Raw genomic sequence first — 19,436 nt, 5'->3', positions numbered from 1 at the left:
TTAAAAGTTTTAAACTGATAGTTATTCCAAATTAAATGTTCCTCTTCGTTGTAATCTAGTTGCAAATCTAGTTGCAAAGTATATAAAAAGAAATCAAAATTCATGAATTCTACGGAGCATTAGTGGCGAAGAATCATTGTTATAGAAAGTGGACGCGGTTTGATGTCGCGAGTCCGACTTCCTGGTCTTTTCGACGGGTCTCCTCTCGTGGGGCGCGGTTTGCAGCCGATCCAAAGCTCGACAGAGCGGGCGACACATGTGGAAAACCACATATCCTTCCTGTCGAGCGTCCACCATCTGCCCTTCGCGGCGGCCACTTCCGCTCATCGGTCGACCAGACTCTTTGAGCCCTCTTTTGGTCTTCTTTGTTCTCGCTGGTATTTCCTTCTTCCGCTTCTCTTCGATCATTTTATTCCCTCTTTTATTTAAACACTTTATCGTATCAACCTTTTCCAAATTTCATAGTACCTCGATTCACTTCATCTGGGACGAAACGGAAGCCAACTTGTGCAATCCTCGGTATAATCCTCAATGGTAATTATCCACGAGGAACGTGGTATTTCCACACGGAGAAAATGTCTTGTTCATCTTTTACCATTTATGAAACTTTGAACTTCGTCCTTCGAATTTTCCCTGCTTCCTTTCTCGCGGCACAATTCAGAAGGAGACATTTAATCTCCCCGAGTCGAAGGCACGGTTCAGAGGGAAAGATAAATGCGTTAAAAATCCTAATGGCACAAAGAGAAGGAGAATTAGCGAGGTAACAAACCCTAAATTTCGAAACTGAAGTTAGCGAGGCGAAGTCAAAGAATTGAAACCGTAATCTCTCTTCCGGGAGAAAGAACGTTCTCCACAGGTGTTGGGGCACAATAGCGTTACAAAATCTTTTGTTCCTTTATGATATCCAATCCAACTGCTGGATAATCGTTTCGGTGTTCTTTCGTTCCGGAGGAACTTTGTCTGTAATTGTTCACTAATTATTCATAATTTCGGTATCCATTATATTCTCGTATCGTTCCTACGATATAGAGAAAGATATAGAAGGGTACAATCCATCTCGTAATATCGACAAACAAGCCTCCTTGCATCCTTGCAACAGTAAATACATCTTTTTAATACTTCCTTTGGTTTGTAAACGATCCTTCTTGATCGATGTCAAACGTTCGATCAACAATGGGAAATACTTGTACTTAATCAATCGCAGCCGAGCGAAGGATTCTTTGTGTCGCAAAGGGTTGAAAAGCATTATTAAACATTCCTGTCAGGGCACGATAGAGGGAGGGCATTGATTCGATGAAAGACGGGAATCGATGCGTCTTTCCAATCGGTTTTCGTCGCTTCCCAAGCGTGCTCTCAGGTCTAGACGCAGCCGTTCCTCCTCGTTTCTCAATTATCCTTATTTTTCCTCAGAAGCTGGTGCCTCTGTCACGTTGTCCTCGTTCGCCCCGTGGAGAGAGAGATCGAACCTGTTTACGTTCACGATCCACCGAGCCCCTCTATTTATTCGAGGAAACTCAATTACTTACTGCCACGTGTACGGTCTTCCGGTTCCTCGAGCTGTCACAGTCTCTCAACAGAAACATTATGTCATTGTTAGCATCGTTACGAGTTTGGATGCTTGTGAGATTCCATTTTTCATTGGTTTCGTAAGTTGATGGAACAGTTTCTAGAAACTGATTCATTAGGGAAGGGAAATGTTTGTGGCGAAGACTAGTTAGTGGCAATTGGAGGGACCGCAGGTCGAGCAGTGGCCCTCGATGCCATCGTACCCGATATATGAACTAAATGTATCGGCGGATGTCGTTGGATAGCATTATGATGGATTTGCTAGTGTTACTTTTAATTGAAAAATGAATGTCTAGAGGGATCTTTAGTTTTAGATTAGTCTAGTCTCTCAACGGGTCTATTTTTATAAATAAGTCGAACTTATGATACAATACGGTTAAATAACCAGAGCCGACCTAACCTACCCCATGATTCTTCGCACTCCTCCAATTTTACGCAGCCCCTTTCAACCTCACGCGGGTTATTAAATTTTTGCGCTCCAGTTGAGATTGACAGTCGGTTTGCCTCGTTAATACCTTTGATTTTGTCCCCAATTAGTCGACTTCGATTTGATCTACAAACTGTGTTTGCATTTCCTTGGAGTGTGCTGGAGCTGACAGGATATTATTCCTTCGCCACGATTTTATTAACCCACTTAATATTTTACGTTTTAGAAGTCAGCTCATAACGATAAGAAAACTGTACATTTTAATTTCCCGTATCTTTAAGATTTCATTATTCGATCCTGTTTTTAATTATTCTTTATCTTTTTTGTTGCAGGTAAGTTGAGAGCAACGTATATCTGCGATAGTGGCTGTTAACGTGAGTAACATTTTGATTAACTGAAAGGGTTCGTTGACCTCTTCGAAGATACCGAGATATATACGTGTGTTCATGTTACTTCAAACATTGGAACAGAGGCAATCACTACAATCGTTACCAAATATTCGTAATTAAATTTCGCGGCGATATACCACGTCAACTTCGTCGCAAACTCGACAGATGCCATGGGTCGATATCAATTAGTGCTAATAATTAATTGCTAATCAATGTTTGAACAGGCCCCATAGAGAGATTCCAGATCAAACCTTACTGATGGCAATACAAAGGCCAAGCCTAGAGTGATAATAGAATTTAACAAAGGTCCTAATTCAAACAATGGTGAACATCATTCGTGCTCGTAACTATTGAGTACATGCTTAATGTCCAAGTCTCTTCGCTACATTAATCCATAATTAAGGAAAATGATGCTCATAATTAGTATGGCCTAGTGCTTACACGTTATTTGCAATCAAATTTAAGAAATTTTCTACCACCTACAGAATCAATGGTCACACTTATGAATGATGTCTGATACTAAAATAAAAATAAAATTCATCTGTACTCCCCTCGAGCAACCGAAGCTATTCCAGAGCATCTCAATTCTTAATTAGTTAACAATGAACGAATCAACCGCGAACACTGGTCGATTAGCAGCGATTTACATGGCGAAACATGACCCGCGTCACTTGGCCCGTTCTCGCTCGTAAATATTCAAGCTCATTAACGTTATTTCGCGTGACAATTCCACGAGAAAAGTCTTTCTCGAGCCTCGAATGCGCCTCGAGTCTGTCGCGGAGACGTTGCATTGGAATTCGATCGATCGAATCGCCTCGCTTTCCCGACTCCTTCGCTCATTGAAAACTTGTAACGAGGCTTTTGTAATGCGAGCCATTCGGATGCAAATGCCCCCTCGGGTTTCTTCTTGACAATTCGCTTAGGAACGACTGATTTAACGATTAAGTGCGACGAGGGGAAGTCTGCGGTTCGAACACAGGTCAATCGTTTAGCTATTCTTCGGCTCGCTCCGACGCGATGAATTGATCTGTGCTTTTTCCTTCTGCGTTCAATGGCTACGCTACCGATACCCTTCTTTCTTTCCTTGGCCTCTCTATTTCATACTGAAATACACCAGAGGAACGTTAGCTCGAGTCAGAGATGGGGCAGAATTTTATTTGAATAACGCAGTCATTGTTGGCATTGCCAGGGGAACTCAGGAGAAATAGTTTTTTTTTTAAAGATAGGAAATTTGAAATGGTAGCTAGAGACACACATTTTACCTAACATTGGCATTATTTTCTTGAAGAAGAGAATAGAGATTTCAGTATTTATTACAAGGTCATAGTGTGTTAGGTCAGTGTGAACTACATCATTCAAATTTTAAATCTTATTGAACGACTTTCAAGTAATATCTTTTACCTCCATGCAGTAGCTTGAGAATGTAACCTTTCCGCTTTGAGAATATTTTAATATGAATGTATGTACCACAAAGAAAATCGTAACAGAGTTGAGCGTATCTATTACGTCTCTCCAGCTAGGTGAAATGTCTCAAAAAGTATCTCACGATTTACCAAACTCGTTGAAGGAAGAAACATCGACTCAGTGAATATTCAGTGCATATATTTAACGCCCCTGTTGAGCAGAAACGACCGACACCTCACGGTTGTACAGCTTATCAAAGAACACAGCAATCATTCCTACAAACATTCATCATACTCGCTATCACGCTTCCGGAAGCGCGAAGACGTTTCGGCTGGAAAGAACCAAGAGTAGAAGTCAATAATCGCAATTAGTCCTTGGGTTCGCACGCTCGATTATCATTCGACTTCTAACCACGAATCGCGTGTTTGCCGAAGCTATAAGAACACATAGTAGACGATAGCCAGGACGACGAGGCCCACAGCTATCATCGTGGTCTGGGACATCCCTTGTTCCTCTTTCTTCTCTGTTGATTTCGTGGTTATGCTGCTCGTCGTCCAGCCCTGTTTAGGCGTCTTATTGGTCCTCTCGGACTCGTGCAGCTCGCCCACCACGTACTTCTTCATCAAGTCGAACGCGTCTTGGGAATGGCCCACGTCGTCGAAGTCCTCGGAGCCATCCTTGCCCGCGTGATCCAGCAGGATCTCCTCGCCTCCAGGGTGCTCGTTCAGGAAGTTGGTGACGTTGTACACCTTGTCGTGGAGGATTATCAAGGCGTTATCCTTGGTGCTTCCTGTGGTAGCCACCTGGCTCTTCGTGAATTGTTGGCTCATGCTTCAGCCGGGATTCTGGACGTCACTGAGTGAAACCTGGGGATACAGAATACGAATTAGTGGTTTGCTACGAATTCACACTTCTGGAGTTGGAGATGGAGATGATTGTTTCTTCCGGTACTGGAATTATTGCATAGTTTAGTGTTTATTATTTTGAGAGCTGTTTATTGGGAAATTAGTTGGCTCGTAACTTGTTGGTCTGAATGTGGAATGCGTATGTTTTTAGAGCAAGTAGTGGTAATTTTATACAAAGTTTGATTACATAATCCAACTTGTCAAACCATAGTGAATCAGGTGTGTAAAACATAACGATTTGCTTCAGAGGTTTCCGATGTGTATAATTATAACTTTTTGTAGTCGAACGTTTGAAAACAAGCAACATCATGACAAAGTATAGCCCTTGGTCGTTCTTTTTTTTTTTTTTTTTTCTAACATACAAGGAAAAAACATCATCTTGGACGTGTAAATAGTCGTGTCACGCGTGGTCCTTGGACGACCAACCCGGATAAACTGCTATACGTTGATTCTGTTCGTCGGTAATTATTCGAATCAATGTTTTAAATAAAAATTAGAATTTGAATTGTGGAATTAAATGTTTCATTGAATCAGAAATTAATGTCGGTTTTATTCATTATCAGTTCGAATGCTATTATTAACACAGGCAATAGCATCGAATCGCGGTCGTCTATCGATTATAATGTTAATTTTCTGTTCGTGGAGCGTTAAATCGATACTGAACGTTCTCTGGTCGTCTAGTTTCAACTTGTTTATTCGGTTAGTTAATAGTAGGTTCTCTATGACGAACAACCGATACGATACGCTTTTATCGTGTTTGCGTTTGTCGATGCGTATTATTTGGGTAGCTTAAGTTCGATGTATTTTAGACGATTTGTACTCGCGACGATAACATTTCTCGGTTCCGGTTATATAAGAAATTGTTTACTCGCCGTGCAGAAAAACGATGACAATGCTATATCGAGCCTGATAACGAGCCTGTTCGAAACAGTTTCTCGGTATCTTCGTTTCTGTTTGATCGAGCAAATCCTCAACATTGTCAACTAAAAACAGTATATGAAAAAATAATTTTTCTTTGATAATACAGAAAGCGTCTTAAATTAAATATCGTAAACAGTTTATTACTATCCTCTTTTTCGTGTTGTGCTGAATCAACTGGTATCGTATAAACGCCACAGTTATTATTAGGTTTTAATCACCAGAACGAACTGACCCACATTAGATATTATTCTGATTAAATGATCACTTTAAAGAAGAGTCGTCGGTTGTAGTTTCACGATTATGCAAGGAATAACAAGGAACTGGACTGTAATAAGGGTTTAATTATTGCTATAGACACGCTATTTTTCGATGAATCATCTTTCCAGGAAAATCTTTAAGTCACAGAATCTTTTCTCCAGATACAGAAGCTAGAAGTGTAAACAAAACTGTGGAGTGGCACTCTGATTTGCAGCTTATGGTTGTTTAAATTATTAGAAGTGTATGGATTTGCAAAGCTATCGTTGAATTTCTGTTCTCTCGAGAAATAGTATGTGGCGTGTTATAAAACACGATGTAGCCAACGAATAACGCGATATATCCATCAAATGTAATTGCGCAAAGGTCGTCGAGATTACACGATCAATTGAACGATCTCTTCACTTTTCCAGCGTTAGTGGCGTAGCTATCATCCTAAGGAATTAGTTCAAAGTCAAATAACAGATTCTACACCAAGCCATACGGAAATTGTCAATTGACGATCACAATGAACAAATAAAAATTAGAATTTTTTTATAGAATCTTCAATAAAATATAAACGGGTGCGCAGTTTCCAAACAACTACAATTCTGTAATTAACGATAGTTCAATCGAATCAACCAATGCTTGGATATCCCTGAAGAGGTTCTTCAAAATGAAGAAAAATTTGTTAGACGACGGGTTTAATTAGCGATAGCTATTAATGATGACTCTAAGTGAAATAATCGCTATTTAAACTGGAGTCGTCTTATCCTCGAGTGTTTATTTGCTTCGTTAATGTTCTCGTGACTCGTTTATAAACGTAGCTACGTAAGTTACTATTCCTCGCTGTCTTCCACGCGTGGGCGCACCTCCATTCCGTTTCTTTCTGCGTTTAAGAATTTCGATAATGTCGACGAACCTGAGTCATCGACTGTGGCCGAAGATTGGCAGAGAAATAAGGCCATATAATTGCATTCCTGTAACTAATTCGTACTTTCCCCACTGCGATCTCATTAATCTTTACATCAGCCCACTCAACTTTATTATACTTCATTTTCCACGAAACGAAGAACGTATACTTCACAAAAGAAGACAGCGGTACACTGGTAAACATCTTCAAGAACCTAGAAAACCTTGGAACCTTGGACCTTCCTCAAAAGATAAATATTTTCCGAGAATATCTATCTTCTACCAAAAAGAGTCACTCTTGGCATCCGAAGGACAGAATCCCTGAAAGACACCGACGCCAGGCGCCGCTCAGGCGTCGTCGTTGGGCGTTCACGAGGCCAGGAATTATGCGCTACGTGTTTCACGAGGCCACACGGTCGACGCATATTACTCACTTCCTGCGGTCGAGTTCTATGGATGGAAACTCGCGACGATACGACGTTGCTTTGGGCACGTACCTTCTTGGCTTGCTTTTCGAAAACCCGTCGTTCTCGATAGGGTCGCTCGATTCTTTCGCTCCAATCGGGTTTCTCCGTGAGATGATTCACTGATCGAACGCGAACGGAGGAATCGTGAAATTCTATACGCGGCTAGATGCGTGAAACGGTTTCCTCGAGAAGCTGCACTGGCGCAAACACTGCACGATCCGGCTCGGTTCCTACTAGCTTTATCCTTGCCCCCTCTAGATGCTGCCCCACCACGAGGCATGCTTATCATCCGAGGCTCCCACTCGTTCACGATCTCCAACGACGGGATGAGAACCGTCGAAGACCTCGCGGAATCTGTCGGGGAACCTCTGCTCGTGGAGCTGTTGATGGAATTGGACTTGGGTTGCCAGCCTGGTCGTAATAGTTGGACCCGCTGTTGTTTTGCCTCGTGGAATGATTGTTTTCTGTGGTAATTGTGGAGGTCGAAAGAAAGAGGTCGGTGAACCGATTTTAGAGACACCGTTTCAAGATCCAGGACGAGTTTGTCGAGCACTTGACCTGGTTCATTGTGCATGGTAGCCCGACGAAAGGGTGTTGTTGGTTTACGAATATTTTTTGGAGTAAAAGAGAATTAAATGAAGGTATTAGCTGATCTTTGATGTGGATATTATTTAGACTTGGTTGTAGAACATTTGTTTTCCTTGGAGGGATGATTAAGCGTATTTAGGATTGATAAGTCAGTTTACGAATCATTTAATATCTCCTGCATCCCATGACGCTAAAATAAAACTTGAGAGACGTTGGCAAATAGTGGAGACAATCTGATAATAGCATATCGGTATCCGATAAGTTTATTTTCGAAATGTTGCTAAGTAAGCATAGTTTATTTTATATAAACGTTACAACATTTAGTTATGTTCTTCTTGTACAGATTGTATCAAAATATGTTCACATTCAAATGGAAAAGTATCTTAAACTTTACGTAATATAAATAGAGCTTTTATGCGACATTGGGTCCGAATCAATAGTTGGACATTCGCGTTAAATAAAGAATCCTTCTCCGTCTCCTCTCCCCTCCTGCCCGGCTATATTTACCCGAATATTTATTTTGAATACAGCGAACGTGTACACATTTTTCAGGTCGATCGATAGACTCAGCACTCACGTGACCATTCGAGGTTGCCCAAAATCCCCCTAAACGCTACCGTATCCTCCAGGAAATACCAATAAACGTGTTGTGTATACATCGCGACGCGTTTTCGGTGTTCTTCGGCTCAAAATAGCCGCGTTATCACGCAAACGTACTTATTACCGGGCCGTCGTCTTATCGTCCTGGTTCATCCCCCGCGAGTTGTTTTGTTCCGACGAACCAATTTTTATCTCTGCCGCTTTTTCATCAAAATTTATGCTCGGTAATAAAGAAAATTTCGCTCGTAATCTCGCCGCGGATTAAGGTGCAATTTTTCGCTCCGCGGGTAAATACTTCTTTAACCGTTTAACGAGGGGATGCTCGCGGAATTTCGTAGCGCGCTGGCTCAAGGTGGTCTGGCGGTTTTTGCTGAAACCTGTGTTCTCGCTGTGATTCTCTTTTTACTGGAAAAAGCGAGTCGATCGAGGAGAGAAGTAAATCAAATAAAACCTGGACTCCGGGTAACTTTCTACTTTTCTAATTACTGAAATAGGAATTAGGGTGTGCAGGGCTCCTTTAATGAGGTACTACTCGTGTTTTCGAACAACGTTTATATGAAGTGGTTATCTGGAACGTTTACTGCCAATTGTTTATTGTATATGGAATATTTAAACAAAATTGTTTCATTTATATGTATACACACTGGTGATATACTCTGTCCACGTAATTAAGTAGTCCATAATAAATACCATAGTATGCAAAATATTATATTATTCACAGAATGATATTTTTTTTTAAATGTAGTGAGATAACGATTACGTACAATGGCAAGGTTGGTACCTCTTTCCAGCACAATTTTCATTTGACGGTCGTATAATAGCATAGAGTGTAGCGATATGAGTAAGCACCAATTTCTGTTCGATAAGATCAGGAAATGTCGAATACGCAGTTTACAGTGACTGGCAAAGAGTCATGGTGCTCAATGTGGCGGTTTATTATTCGTTTCTAAATCGAGGTACCGCGGTTAGAATTTCAGCAGTTGCGAGCTGCAAAAATTCTCTGCTTGTTCTTATGGGTTTTTGTAATGCTACGGTGTTTCTACTGAAACGAGGACTGTTGGGTAACGGTTCCCTAGAAATTATGTTTTGTTAATTTACAACGTAATGGTTGCATAGGAATAACTGTTAACTTGAAAAGTAGACGCTCATTAATTTTAGCGTTTGATTATCTCGAAAAAAAAAAAAATGACAGAAAGTTGCAGTACACTTTGTCAAGGTTTCGAAATCATATCTGGAAAAACAAGATAAAACCATAGATTGAGAAAATGCGTAGTGCCTTAGTTTAAATAATTCAAATCCTTTTAAACAGCGCTTTACCTATCGGTATCATTGTTTGAATTATGGAGAACCTCGTTTAGTGACAACTTTAAGGCCAGCCAAGTCAGACTGAATTCGAACGCTAAGTATTGATCGCGAGCGGTGCATCATCGCATGCGGACCTGCATCAGCCGCATGCAACTGCATTCAACGCGAACGCCATACCATGTACTATGTACCGTGACCTAAACCGATGTGAATGTAGCTTTATTATGCACCGGGGCGCTGACACCGTTCTCGTCGTGAACCCGATGATGGAAACCCAGGGCAAATAGGCTCTTTCATCGCATCTATTCAAAATGCCACAATACCTGTACAGACTATCTACGTTTTAAATTCTACAAATTATTTTTCTATCCTCTGTTCTCAATTAGTTCCCATATCTCCTGATAAACGACGATAACATTCGAAAGTAAAGGATGATTAGAAATTGATTAATCGATGGGACAGAGAAAGGGTAGAGGTGAATGGCATCGTAAGCATTTTTATCAGGTTACTTTCGAGCCGTTTCGTCATTCGCGTGAGAACAAATGGGTAGCGAACCTGGTGAAACAGTTTCCACTGAAATATATGCCAGTCACGGTGACGACAATTTCCCTCTTCGTGTGCCGTTGCTCGTGGTATACATTCTCAGTTTTATTTATTCGATACCTCTCTCGAAAATAAGATGCATTCAGAATTCGGTGTTTCGTGAAATAAAGTATGCCTCGATTCAAAGTTCAGGTGAATGCGCTTGTCTCGAGGATTTATACCAGATAAGCAATCGCTGTGATCGATGCAATTATTTTCTTTAACTTTATAATTTAATCATTTAACAACAACATATTTACATTTCGGACCAAATATTTTACGCATTCGTCAGAGATGTTTCCAGTAAACACAGGGATTTTACGATTGTACATTTTCTAATTTGTAAATATTTAAAGAACATGGATGGGTCGTGTATTGTAGACTTATGACAAGAAAAAGTAATAAATTATGATGGCGTAAATGACGACGCCGGCTGCGATTATAGTTGTAGCATGGCCTGGCGGCTCCTTTTCACTGTTTGCTGATGCAGTGTACTCCCAATTGTCGTCCTCTGCTGATGTTTCTTTTTCGACTGACAAACAGAAAATTTAGAAAACAGTTTAGAAATGTACAGAGCATGCCGGAATTATTTTCAACATCTACATGAAACGTTTATATAAAATGTTTACATGGTACGAATGTTTATTTATGCAACCTACCATTGGCGCCAGGTGATATATACGACGGTTTCTCGTCAAATGTTCCAGTCATCGTGCCAATTTTATAAGTCTCCCTAAGTTGCACAGCCTCCGTAGTGTGTCCTATGTCATCGAAGCATACGGTGGCATCCTTTCCAGCCAGATTCAGCAACACCTCCTCGCCACCTGGATGCTCTTTAGAAAATTTCGTGATATCGTACACGCCGTTTTTGTACACGATCCATAGATCACTTTCGACGTTGTGCTGCGACACCTCCTCCGCCGTGTAAACGTTCGACATCTTCCCTGATTTATTCTGAAAATCGATAGATTATTGCATCCATTAAGATTAGTGTAAATTATTCAAGTAGAAATGTCAGTGAAGTAGGTTATTAACCCCTTAAGGACCACGCCCGAGTATATTTTAGGACGGCTACTATGTGCCGAAAATCCCACTGTTGAGATAACTCGGGCAAGCTTTGAAAATAAATACGATTAGCCGCGAAAGTAAATACGATTTATGGTATGTAGAAGCGCAGATTTGTACAGTGTACGCGAGTTGTTTTAATTTCATTTTCACATATTTGTGTTAGGATTAATGTTACAACGATCAATCACCTTAGAGCTTCTTATTTTATTGAAACGAAATGATTAATTGCTATGTAAGACGTGACAGAGTGAATGCGGAATCATTTAGATTAAAAATTGAACTATGAAGGCCAGACACGAGACACGAAATTCTAGGCGTGCTAGTTTCACAGAACCTATTCTAGCTTCGATCTCGATAAAATCTCGCGACACTCTTTGAAAGGGAAAACAGGTCTGTCGTGTATCGCGAAACATCTGACACCGTCAGAAGGCAAGTGGTTCTATCTTATATTCCTCTCTATCTCGAGTGAAAGCGGATTTCCCCCAAAGAGAAATTCTATTTGAATTATCGATGGCCGATAAAGCAAACATATTTATAGATTATTGGATTCGTGACGTTTCCCCTATGAATGATAAATAAAAAATTATTTATCCGTTACTTAATAGAATACTCATCTCCGTGTTTCTGTTACATTGTAAAGTTTATTCAACCGCAGGTATTTTAAACGCAATGATATCTCGCGTTAGCCACGAGAGATTTTAGAGAATAAATTGTTGCGTCGCCAGAATTCACTCGATTTTACTTTTCACTCGAGGAAAGAGGCAGAAGATATGGCGAAGAAGCTAACGCTGTGTCATCGTGACCGTAGCATTTCTCGATTGAAATTCCAAACGATCACGAAACGTCGGTTCTAGTTCCGTTTTATGTACTTGCTTCCGTGAGAAATTCTATTTTATTTATATGAACTGCTGCCTCTCGAAGACTGTCGAATCAGCAACGAGTACGTTTCAATGTAATTTAATAGTATTTTTAAAATAGAAGAAGATACATTCTAGTATTAGTATGCAATTTCATATAAAAGAACAAATATTAATCTATATTTTCTGTATCAGTGTTTTTCGTACTTTTTCGATTAATGGAATCTACTCTCTGGCACTTTTTGTGTTACTTTTCGTATGACTATGTATATACTTCTTCTTTCTATATTTTTATTTCATATATTATCTAATTTTATCGCTTCGTTTATTGACGAATGAAGCCGGACTGTATTTAACACGTTATTGCACTTCGTCGAGGTCAGTAAAAGTTATCTACAGAATAGAATAATTTATAATATAAAAGTATCCTCTGCTCACTATTTTAGAATTCGTATGAAATAGCGAACAAGAGCTATATATAATACTTAACAAATCCTATTATTAAGTTATACAAATTAATCATGTTCTCACAATTCTGTAATTATATAACTTGCAACATAATTTCTCGATATGTATAATTTTCTTTGAACGCTTACCTTGAATTCTCGCTTGACCGGTTCTCGAGTCGAAGCTTAGAACAGACTGAGGAAGTAACTCTTTTCATACCTCTGAATAACGATTTCATGAAAATGCATGGATCAAGGTTCGTGTATACGACAAACGATCATTAACATAGAAATGTTGTACGTCGACTCGTGGAATAGTACATATCGAGATTAACGATTACTTTTTTCCAATGAAATTATAATAATAAACTGAAATGCCAACAATCGTCTCAGGAGCCTACGACCTATTAATATTCAAAGAAACGAATTATCCATCCTCTCGACATAAACTTAATTAAGTACCATAAAAAGAAGTTTATTATAGTTCTCTGCTCTTTCGCAAGCTCCTCGAGGATAAGTGAATATTCATAACACTGACATTGTATTTCACATTCGAGCCGTATAAATATTTGACCCGAACGAAGATGTAGCATTTGCTTAATAATATCCATATTTGCATGTTATGTACATCTATTTCTAACGTCAGTTCATCGCAGGTATTCGTGTTTATAGTCGCAGAAACTCGTTTGCAAATGTGAACATCGTCCGATGCGCTTATAAAAAATGTATATTATTTAAGATACTTGATTTGAAACCCAACACAGTGTCAATTAAACGATGATCGTTTTTCAGCTAATAAAATCGATTACAACTCAAGAATGATACAATTGAGTTTACTATGTTAGTATACAAAATTACTAAAATTAATTATAAAAAGTTGTAATTATTCCTTTCAAGAAAACCTCCTTTTTAATATATGTTTTTCTTATCGTGGAATTAAACGATCGTTTCTTATTTCTTATCTTTATAGTAAATAATACGAAAATGTGTAGAGTCTGTGGAGACCCCAGAGGGTTCCTCATGGTTGAACTTAAACATCGAGTCTACAGTTCATGAAACTCCACTCGTTGGGGAAACTCGTCCAACTTTTTCTCAACTTTTCGATCGACGTCCTTCATAGTTCGTGTTGAGATATCAACCCTTCCGCAATCTCACGAGTGCTTCTCCAGTTCGAAATACTTTCGATCGGATGGTAACTCAAACTTCCTGTCGCGACTCCGCGGGGAGTTCTCTGTACAAGAGGAAGCTTTTATCCTCGTTTCTTCCGAGATCCGTTAATTAATTATCAAACTATAGGCGGTCGATGTTGTCTCGACAAAGCGGGAGGCGGACGCCACGGTCGATTGCCGATCGTAATCGAGTTTCAGCGGATGGGTGGCACAATAATCTGTTTGCCAGCGAAACTAATCTCTGGGTATCGATTCGAGTAGCTTGGAATTAATTTTAACGTTGCTATTTCAATTCCGTTAGGTGACATTAGTAACGACCGTTGAATTATTAAGTTAAATAACTATTTCTGTGGGATTTATAAATATAACATTCAAGTGTCTGTCTCCTTTATAGTGATCCGAGGCAATTAGTATTCTCAGACTGTATTTTTGTAATTTTTATTAGACAAACGTCGCCATAAACGATCGACTAAAACCTGGAGAAGTTGCACAAACTCGACGGTATAAAACATATCATTAGGCTGACGACAAGGGTGCGCATTATCTTTACATCTCCACCCACCCTATATCAGCCCTTGCCCTGCCTTGCCTCGATTTTTCCCCTTTATCGTCAGCGAATAATTATACTAATATCACAGAAAAACATTGGCACGCGACGTTCCAAGGTTCGTCTCGACTTTCATTTCTTCAAGAAAAATAATAAAATACAGCCAGGTGATATTTTTATTTTGAAATTCAAAGGAATAGTTTAAGAACTTAGTATTATTGCCACGCTTTCATAATTCTATTACGGAACTCTAGGATCGCAATCACTCTCCCGATAAATTACAATAATATTCATTACGGTCGTTACTCTTGCGAAAGAACAAGAGCACATGGTGGCAGGCAAGAGAGGGTTGGAGAGATTAAAGGTGACCGAATGGCCAGGTTCGCCGCTTTTAACCCGACCCGTGTCTCTCGAAAGCACAATCTCGAGGGTGGTTGGCTGTTAACCAACTTGTAGCACGCGATACTCCCATTGGCGCCTAAGAATTGCTTAGGCGTCGAGTTATCGAACCGAGAAACGCAACGGGCAGCGATCGCGCGACGGTAGTTTCACTTTCTTTGCTGCTCGCCCCTCTGATATCCGCGATAATGACGCAGGTGACGCTGAAATGAAGCCCCGTTTAAAGATGGACACGTTATTTCATCTGAAAAAAGAAAACTTGATGCATTTGATTAATGATAATTTATTTTTTGTATAATAATAATGTATAATATTTATGATCCTTCAACTATGTTTTATTTTTGTTGCAGAAAACTGGAGCAAGGATCAAGATCTACTCGCACTGCTGCCCCCACAGCACGGATCGGCTGATCAGCATCTGTGGGAAACCCAACACGTGCATCGAGTGCATTCGCGAGCTGATCGCCACCATTAAGACTGTGAGTACATGAAGATTATATATAGAACGGTTGAACGTTCATTTACAAGAAGTAAAATCACAGAAGTAAAGTACAGAAGCCAAAGAGCCGCCAAGTTTCCATCTGGAAATCCTTCTTTTCCTCTATAGCTCGATAGCAAATTTCAAAAGAGACTTTCTCTCTGTTTCAGTCGCCGTTGAAGGGCGTGAACAACCCCTACGATCCGCACAACTTCGACGACTTCTACGCTGAAGACTACGGCGGCTATGGAAGCGGCGAGGGAGGTCAGGGCAAAGGAGGTGGCTTTGGCGGAGGGCCGGGAGGTCGTGGAGGCGGTGGAGGCGGTGGCGGTGGTCGCGGTGGCGGAGGAATGATACCAAGACGCGATCCTCGCAGTGACAACCGACCTTTCCCTATACCGCCAAGTGGATGCCTTCGAGGTGAGGGTGGTGGAGGCGGCGGAGGTGGTGGCGGTGGTGGTATGTCCGGTGGACCACCCAATCGCGGCTACGGAGGCAATCGTGGCAGCGGAGGAGGCGGAGGTGGCGGCTACGAGGGTGGTCGAGGCGGAGGATACGGAGGCAACAGGGGTGGACCTGGAGGACCACCGTACGGGGGTGGAAATTACAATGGTGAGTAGTTGGTTAATGATAATTTCGAAAAATAAAAATTAGAAAAATTATTCCTTCGTTTCTTTCATAATTAAGGCTCTATTGTATCACCCATCATCACACGATTGTTACATTTTCCGCAGGCGATGGATGGGGTATGCAAGGAGGCGGTGGAGGTGGTGGTGGAGGCGGAGGAGCGCCGAATGGTTTGGGTGGCGGAGGCGGCGGCGGCGGTGGAAACAACTCTGGAATGAGTGGTCCACCCATGGGTGGCGGTAATAATCAAGGAAACCAGGGCAACATGGGTGGAAACAAGACCAGCACTCAAGTCACCATTCCTAAAGACGTAAGTAGATCTTTAATGAAAACAGTATCATCGGTGAATATTTTGCTGAATGTTCCAAGTTGCTAACTTTCGATGTGTCTTCTGTTGACAGCTTGCTGGAGCCATTATCGGCAAGGGAGGCGCCAGAATCCGTAAAATCAGATCAGACAGTGGCGCTGGTATCACTATAGATGAGCCGTTGCCCGGAAGCAACGATCGCATCATCACCATTTCCGGGATGCCCAGTCAGATACAAATGGCCCAGTACCTGCTGCAGCAGAGGTAATTGGTTGCACCATTACATTACTATATTTTTAGTCACATTTTCAATCCAACTGCATATTTATACTCTCTTTGCTCATCCATTTTAACGACGAACTCTAACGACAGGAAGGTCATTTAGTGAATAGAACGTAAGCGCAATTCATAATTAACAATTAACATTTAAATCGTGTTTTCATGTAACCTGTGCTCGTATCGCTTTATATTCGAATATGTAACCGTTTTCGTTTACCATTGTATTTAAAAGCGTAATTGAATTACAAAACTTCTGTGAGACATTTAGTCCTTCCTTTGTATTGTAATTGCGTTTTTTGGAAAGTATGATTTCCTCGTGTGGAATGTTTAACAAATCGTGCGCAAATTTGTATGGAAAATATTAACGTGAATTGTAACACACGAATGGAAGTGTATTTACTCGTCTTCGAAACAGCAAAACAAATTCACTTTTATTAGTTAGATGGATCAATCGCATACGGACCAAATAAAATGTATCAAATACTTTTAGTACCATAGCCTAGATACATTAACATTGCCAGTCGTACGCCACCACGCCGATACCACAATTAACATCCGCTTATCACCACTAGCGATATTAACAAGCGCCCTGCTCTCAAGTTCACGTCAGCCAAGCAACTAATTCCGCTTCACGTATCGTTGCATCGTGTTCGTCTCATCCCGCACGAGGAACTAACAAACATTAACCAAAAGAAGGAGGGTAGAGAGAGAGACAGAGTGAGTGAGGAGGTTGTGACTCTCGAGGGAGGTGGAGGAAAAAAAAAAGAAAATGGAAGGTGGACCGTGAGACGAATGGAAACGCTATTGAGAACGTGTCCATGAAGGTCTGCTAGACTCAACTTAATGGGGGACTAATCGAGTGCCGTTGTATGGAAGACTAGTGATTTTGTTGTTCTACTTTCGATGTAACAAGGAATCACTAATCATCCTACGAAGGCACTCGCGATCGTCGGCTTCCGAGATCTGCTTTTGGAACTAACATCAACCCCGCTGAGGCTCCATTTTGTTCGTGGAATACGTGCGACACGATCTTCGCGCTATAACGAAGTGAAACCCTGTTCTGTCGCTTGGGAATCTATTGTGTATGTACACTGTACGTAGAAACTAGCGTAGTCTGGGCTGTGGTAGATTAACGGTTACCATGTATGCGATATTAATCAGTAAGAAGCTCCTATTCCTAAGGATGCTATAGGATTACATGAATCCTGTGAACCTTGTATGTTAGCTTGGTCGTTGTTACTCTTATGTATGTCTCTGTGTATGAGAGTTGCGTATTGGAGTATGCGGGAAGATGAGGTCACGCTATACTGTGAATTTACTATTTAATATGGACCTCTTAGCTATAGTTTAGTTTATATTTTTATATAATAGTACGATAAAACGGTTAAACTCGAGGCTAGGCGTTGGATTGCTTGAATTGACCAAAGCGCTATTAAATTAGTACATTACACAATTGCGATATCAGATGGATCTAATTAGATATGATTATGTTTCCTCTGTTGCAGCGTGCACGAGAATGCAGACCATTATTAGGACGTGGTGAAGGAAGCATTCGGGGGGAGCCAAAGATGCGTTTGTAATTTTTTTAGGGATACTTCGCAAACGGGCAAGCATATTCACGCAAGAAGTGGAAACTGGAAACATAATAAACCTACGGACATCATCCGTATAAAGGAAAACCATACGCACGGAAACACACAGGTTTCTTCTTGTGCGTTGCCAGACGAACAAAGCCTCTCTCAGGAAGTAAAACTCGATCAGCCGGACTCGACAAGGAGAGAATCATAATTTCGATTCGATGGATCTGCCTACAATGAAAAAAATAATCAGTTCTACGCCTGCCTCTTTCAAGAACCAGAAATCCAGGAACGTAAGCAACATTTTTTCTCGTCTAAGAAAGGCCAAAGAAAAAAGCATTGTTCCCGTACGCTGAAAAATCGTTCTCGCGTACGCGTTTCATATTCCCCCCCTTCCCTATTTTATTTTTTAATCGTTTTGTGACGCATAACTTTTGTCGACGTCTCCGGACGAGCTTTGATAATCATTTTTTCCGTTTACTTCCCCCACGTGTTTTTTTGTTCTTTTTTCTTTTAATACTATTGCAATCGGAGGATTCGAGGCGACCGAATCGCGCGCACGCGGTTCATCGCAATATCGAATTTTAAAGCGCACACATTATTGTCTACTTTTCCCTTCGCCTGCTCGCTACGGAAACCCAACGGTGGCTAAATAATATCGTAACAGTAAAAAGCTTATGGCATAGGTCATGTCGTTCTTACGAAGAGTATCTACTCGTGCATTTTGTATTTCGCACAAGTACTTCCGTTTCATTATATTTTGTATCCTGTCGAGGAGTCCAACACTTGAAAATAAACATTTATAATTAACATAAATGAAGTGCAATACTTGGAAACTAAATTTATGCTGGATATCTTCCCGTATGAATTTAATTTCCATCTATTATGATTTGGTAATATATACCAGGCGTATTTATTTTCAAATGATGGGCTACTGAAGTTCAAAAATTGCAATTCAAAAATTCTTTTGGTCGAGGAACCACCCTTCCGAGGTATCTCGTACCTACCGAAATAGCCACTAAAGTAATAGTTTCTTGTAGCGAAAGGGTTGGAGGCCGATACGCTAAGAATCAGTGGAAAATTTAGCGGTAAGATCAAAGGAAGGAACGGTTAACCGAGAGAAACAGAGAGTGGAGAAAGACAAAGAAACGTAGCGGGACAGAATTATTCTAGTACGCGGAATAAATTTTGTATATACATATAAAGAAAGAAAAAAAAAAACGAAAAGCTGCTACAAAAAAAACACGGAAAAAAGGAGCCACTAACAGATATCCATTTTCTTTCCTTAATCGTCACGTACCCACGTTTCTGCTGTTGCATCATGATTATTATTATTATTATTATTATTATTATTATTATTATTATTATTATTATTATTATTA

The 19,436-nt window shown here is 40.5% G+C and overlaps 3 protein-coding genes across 11 annotated transcripts in view; 1 reads left to right on the top strand and 2 right to left on the bottom strand.

Moving 5' to 3' along the window:
* Positions 1–18,303, top strand: part of LOC128886107 (heterogeneous nuclear ribonucleoprotein K) — a 111,298-nt gene extending 92,995 nt beyond the window's left edge. For 7 of the 8 annotated variants that reach the window (XM_054140688.1, XM_054140694.1, XM_054140690.1 and 4 more), the window contains 5 exons: positions 15,137–15,265; positions 15,435–15,876; positions 15,999–16,201; positions 16,293–16,462; positions 17,983–18,303. In XM_054140688.1, coding sequence (XP_053996663.1) covers positions 15,137–15,265; positions 15,435–15,876; positions 15,999–16,201; positions 16,293–16,462; positions 17,983–18,010 — 972 coding nt within the window. In that variant the 3' untranslated portion in view covers positions 18,011–18,303. Of the gene's footprint in view, positions 1–8,078; positions 8,876–15,136; positions 15,266–15,434; positions 15,877–15,998; positions 16,202–16,292; positions 16,463–17,982 lie in introns of those variants that run through there. The other variant, XM_054140695.1, reaches the window with a different exon arrangement.
* On the bottom strand, positions 3,964–7,457 carry LOC128886112 (cytochrome b5-like). The gene is made up of 2 exons (XM_054140703.1): positions 7,256–7,457; positions 3,964–4,652 (listed from the first exon to the last, which is right to left on the bottom strand). Exon 2 carries the CDS (start codon positions 4,614–4,616, stop codon positions 4,221–4,223), a length of 396 nt encoding a protein of 131 aa, XP_053996678.1. The 5' UTR covers positions 4,617–4,652; positions 7,256–7,457; the 3' UTR covers positions 3,964–4,220.
* LOC128886111 (cytochrome b5-like) lies at positions 10,512–12,968 on the bottom strand. Of its 2 annotated transcripts, XM_054140702.1 has the most exons (3): positions 12,822–12,968; positions 10,960–11,254; positions 10,512–10,832 (listed from the first exon to the last, which is right to left on the bottom strand). In XM_054140702.1, exons 2-3 carry the CDS (start codon positions 11,237–11,239, stop codon positions 10,684–10,686), a joined length of 429 nt encoding a protein of 142 aa, XP_053996677.1. In that variant the 5' UTR covers positions 11,240–11,254; positions 12,822–12,968; the 3' UTR covers positions 10,512–10,683. The 2 variants fall into 2 exon arrangements, with proteins under 2 accessions (XP_053996677.1, XP_053996676.1); XM_054140701.1 differs by lacking the exon at positions 12,822–12,968 and having other exon boundaries at positions 10,960–11,283.
* Positions 18,304–19,436: the final 1,133 nt, after the last annotated feature.

The sequence above is a fragment of the Hylaeus anthracinus genome, unplaced genomic scaffold, assembly GCF_026225885.1.
Source record: "Hylaeus anthracinus isolate JK02 unplaced genomic scaffold, UHH_iyHylAnth1.0_haploid 11982, whole genome shotgun sequence".
In the NCBI taxonomy this organism is placed as follows: Eukaryota; Metazoa; Arthropoda; class Insecta; order Hymenoptera; family Colletidae; genus Hylaeus; species Hylaeus anthracinus.
This window is presented reverse-complemented; position numbering and strand designations above follow the sequence as displayed.

Excerpts from the sequence above, each read along its gene's own strand:
- LOC128886111 (XM_054140702.1), bottom strand. The coding sequence starts at position 11,239 with ATGTCGAACGTTTACACGGCGGAGGAGGTGTCGCAGCACAACGTCGAA. Across the intron at positions 10,833-10,959 it reads TATATCACCTGGCGCCAATG|TCGAAAAAGAAACATCAGCA; the intron begins GTAGGTTGCATA and ends TCTGTTTGTCAG.
- LOC128886112 (XM_054140703.1), bottom strand. The coding sequence starts at position 4,616 with ATGAGCCAACAATTCACGAAGAGCCAGGTGGCTACCACAGGAAGCACC.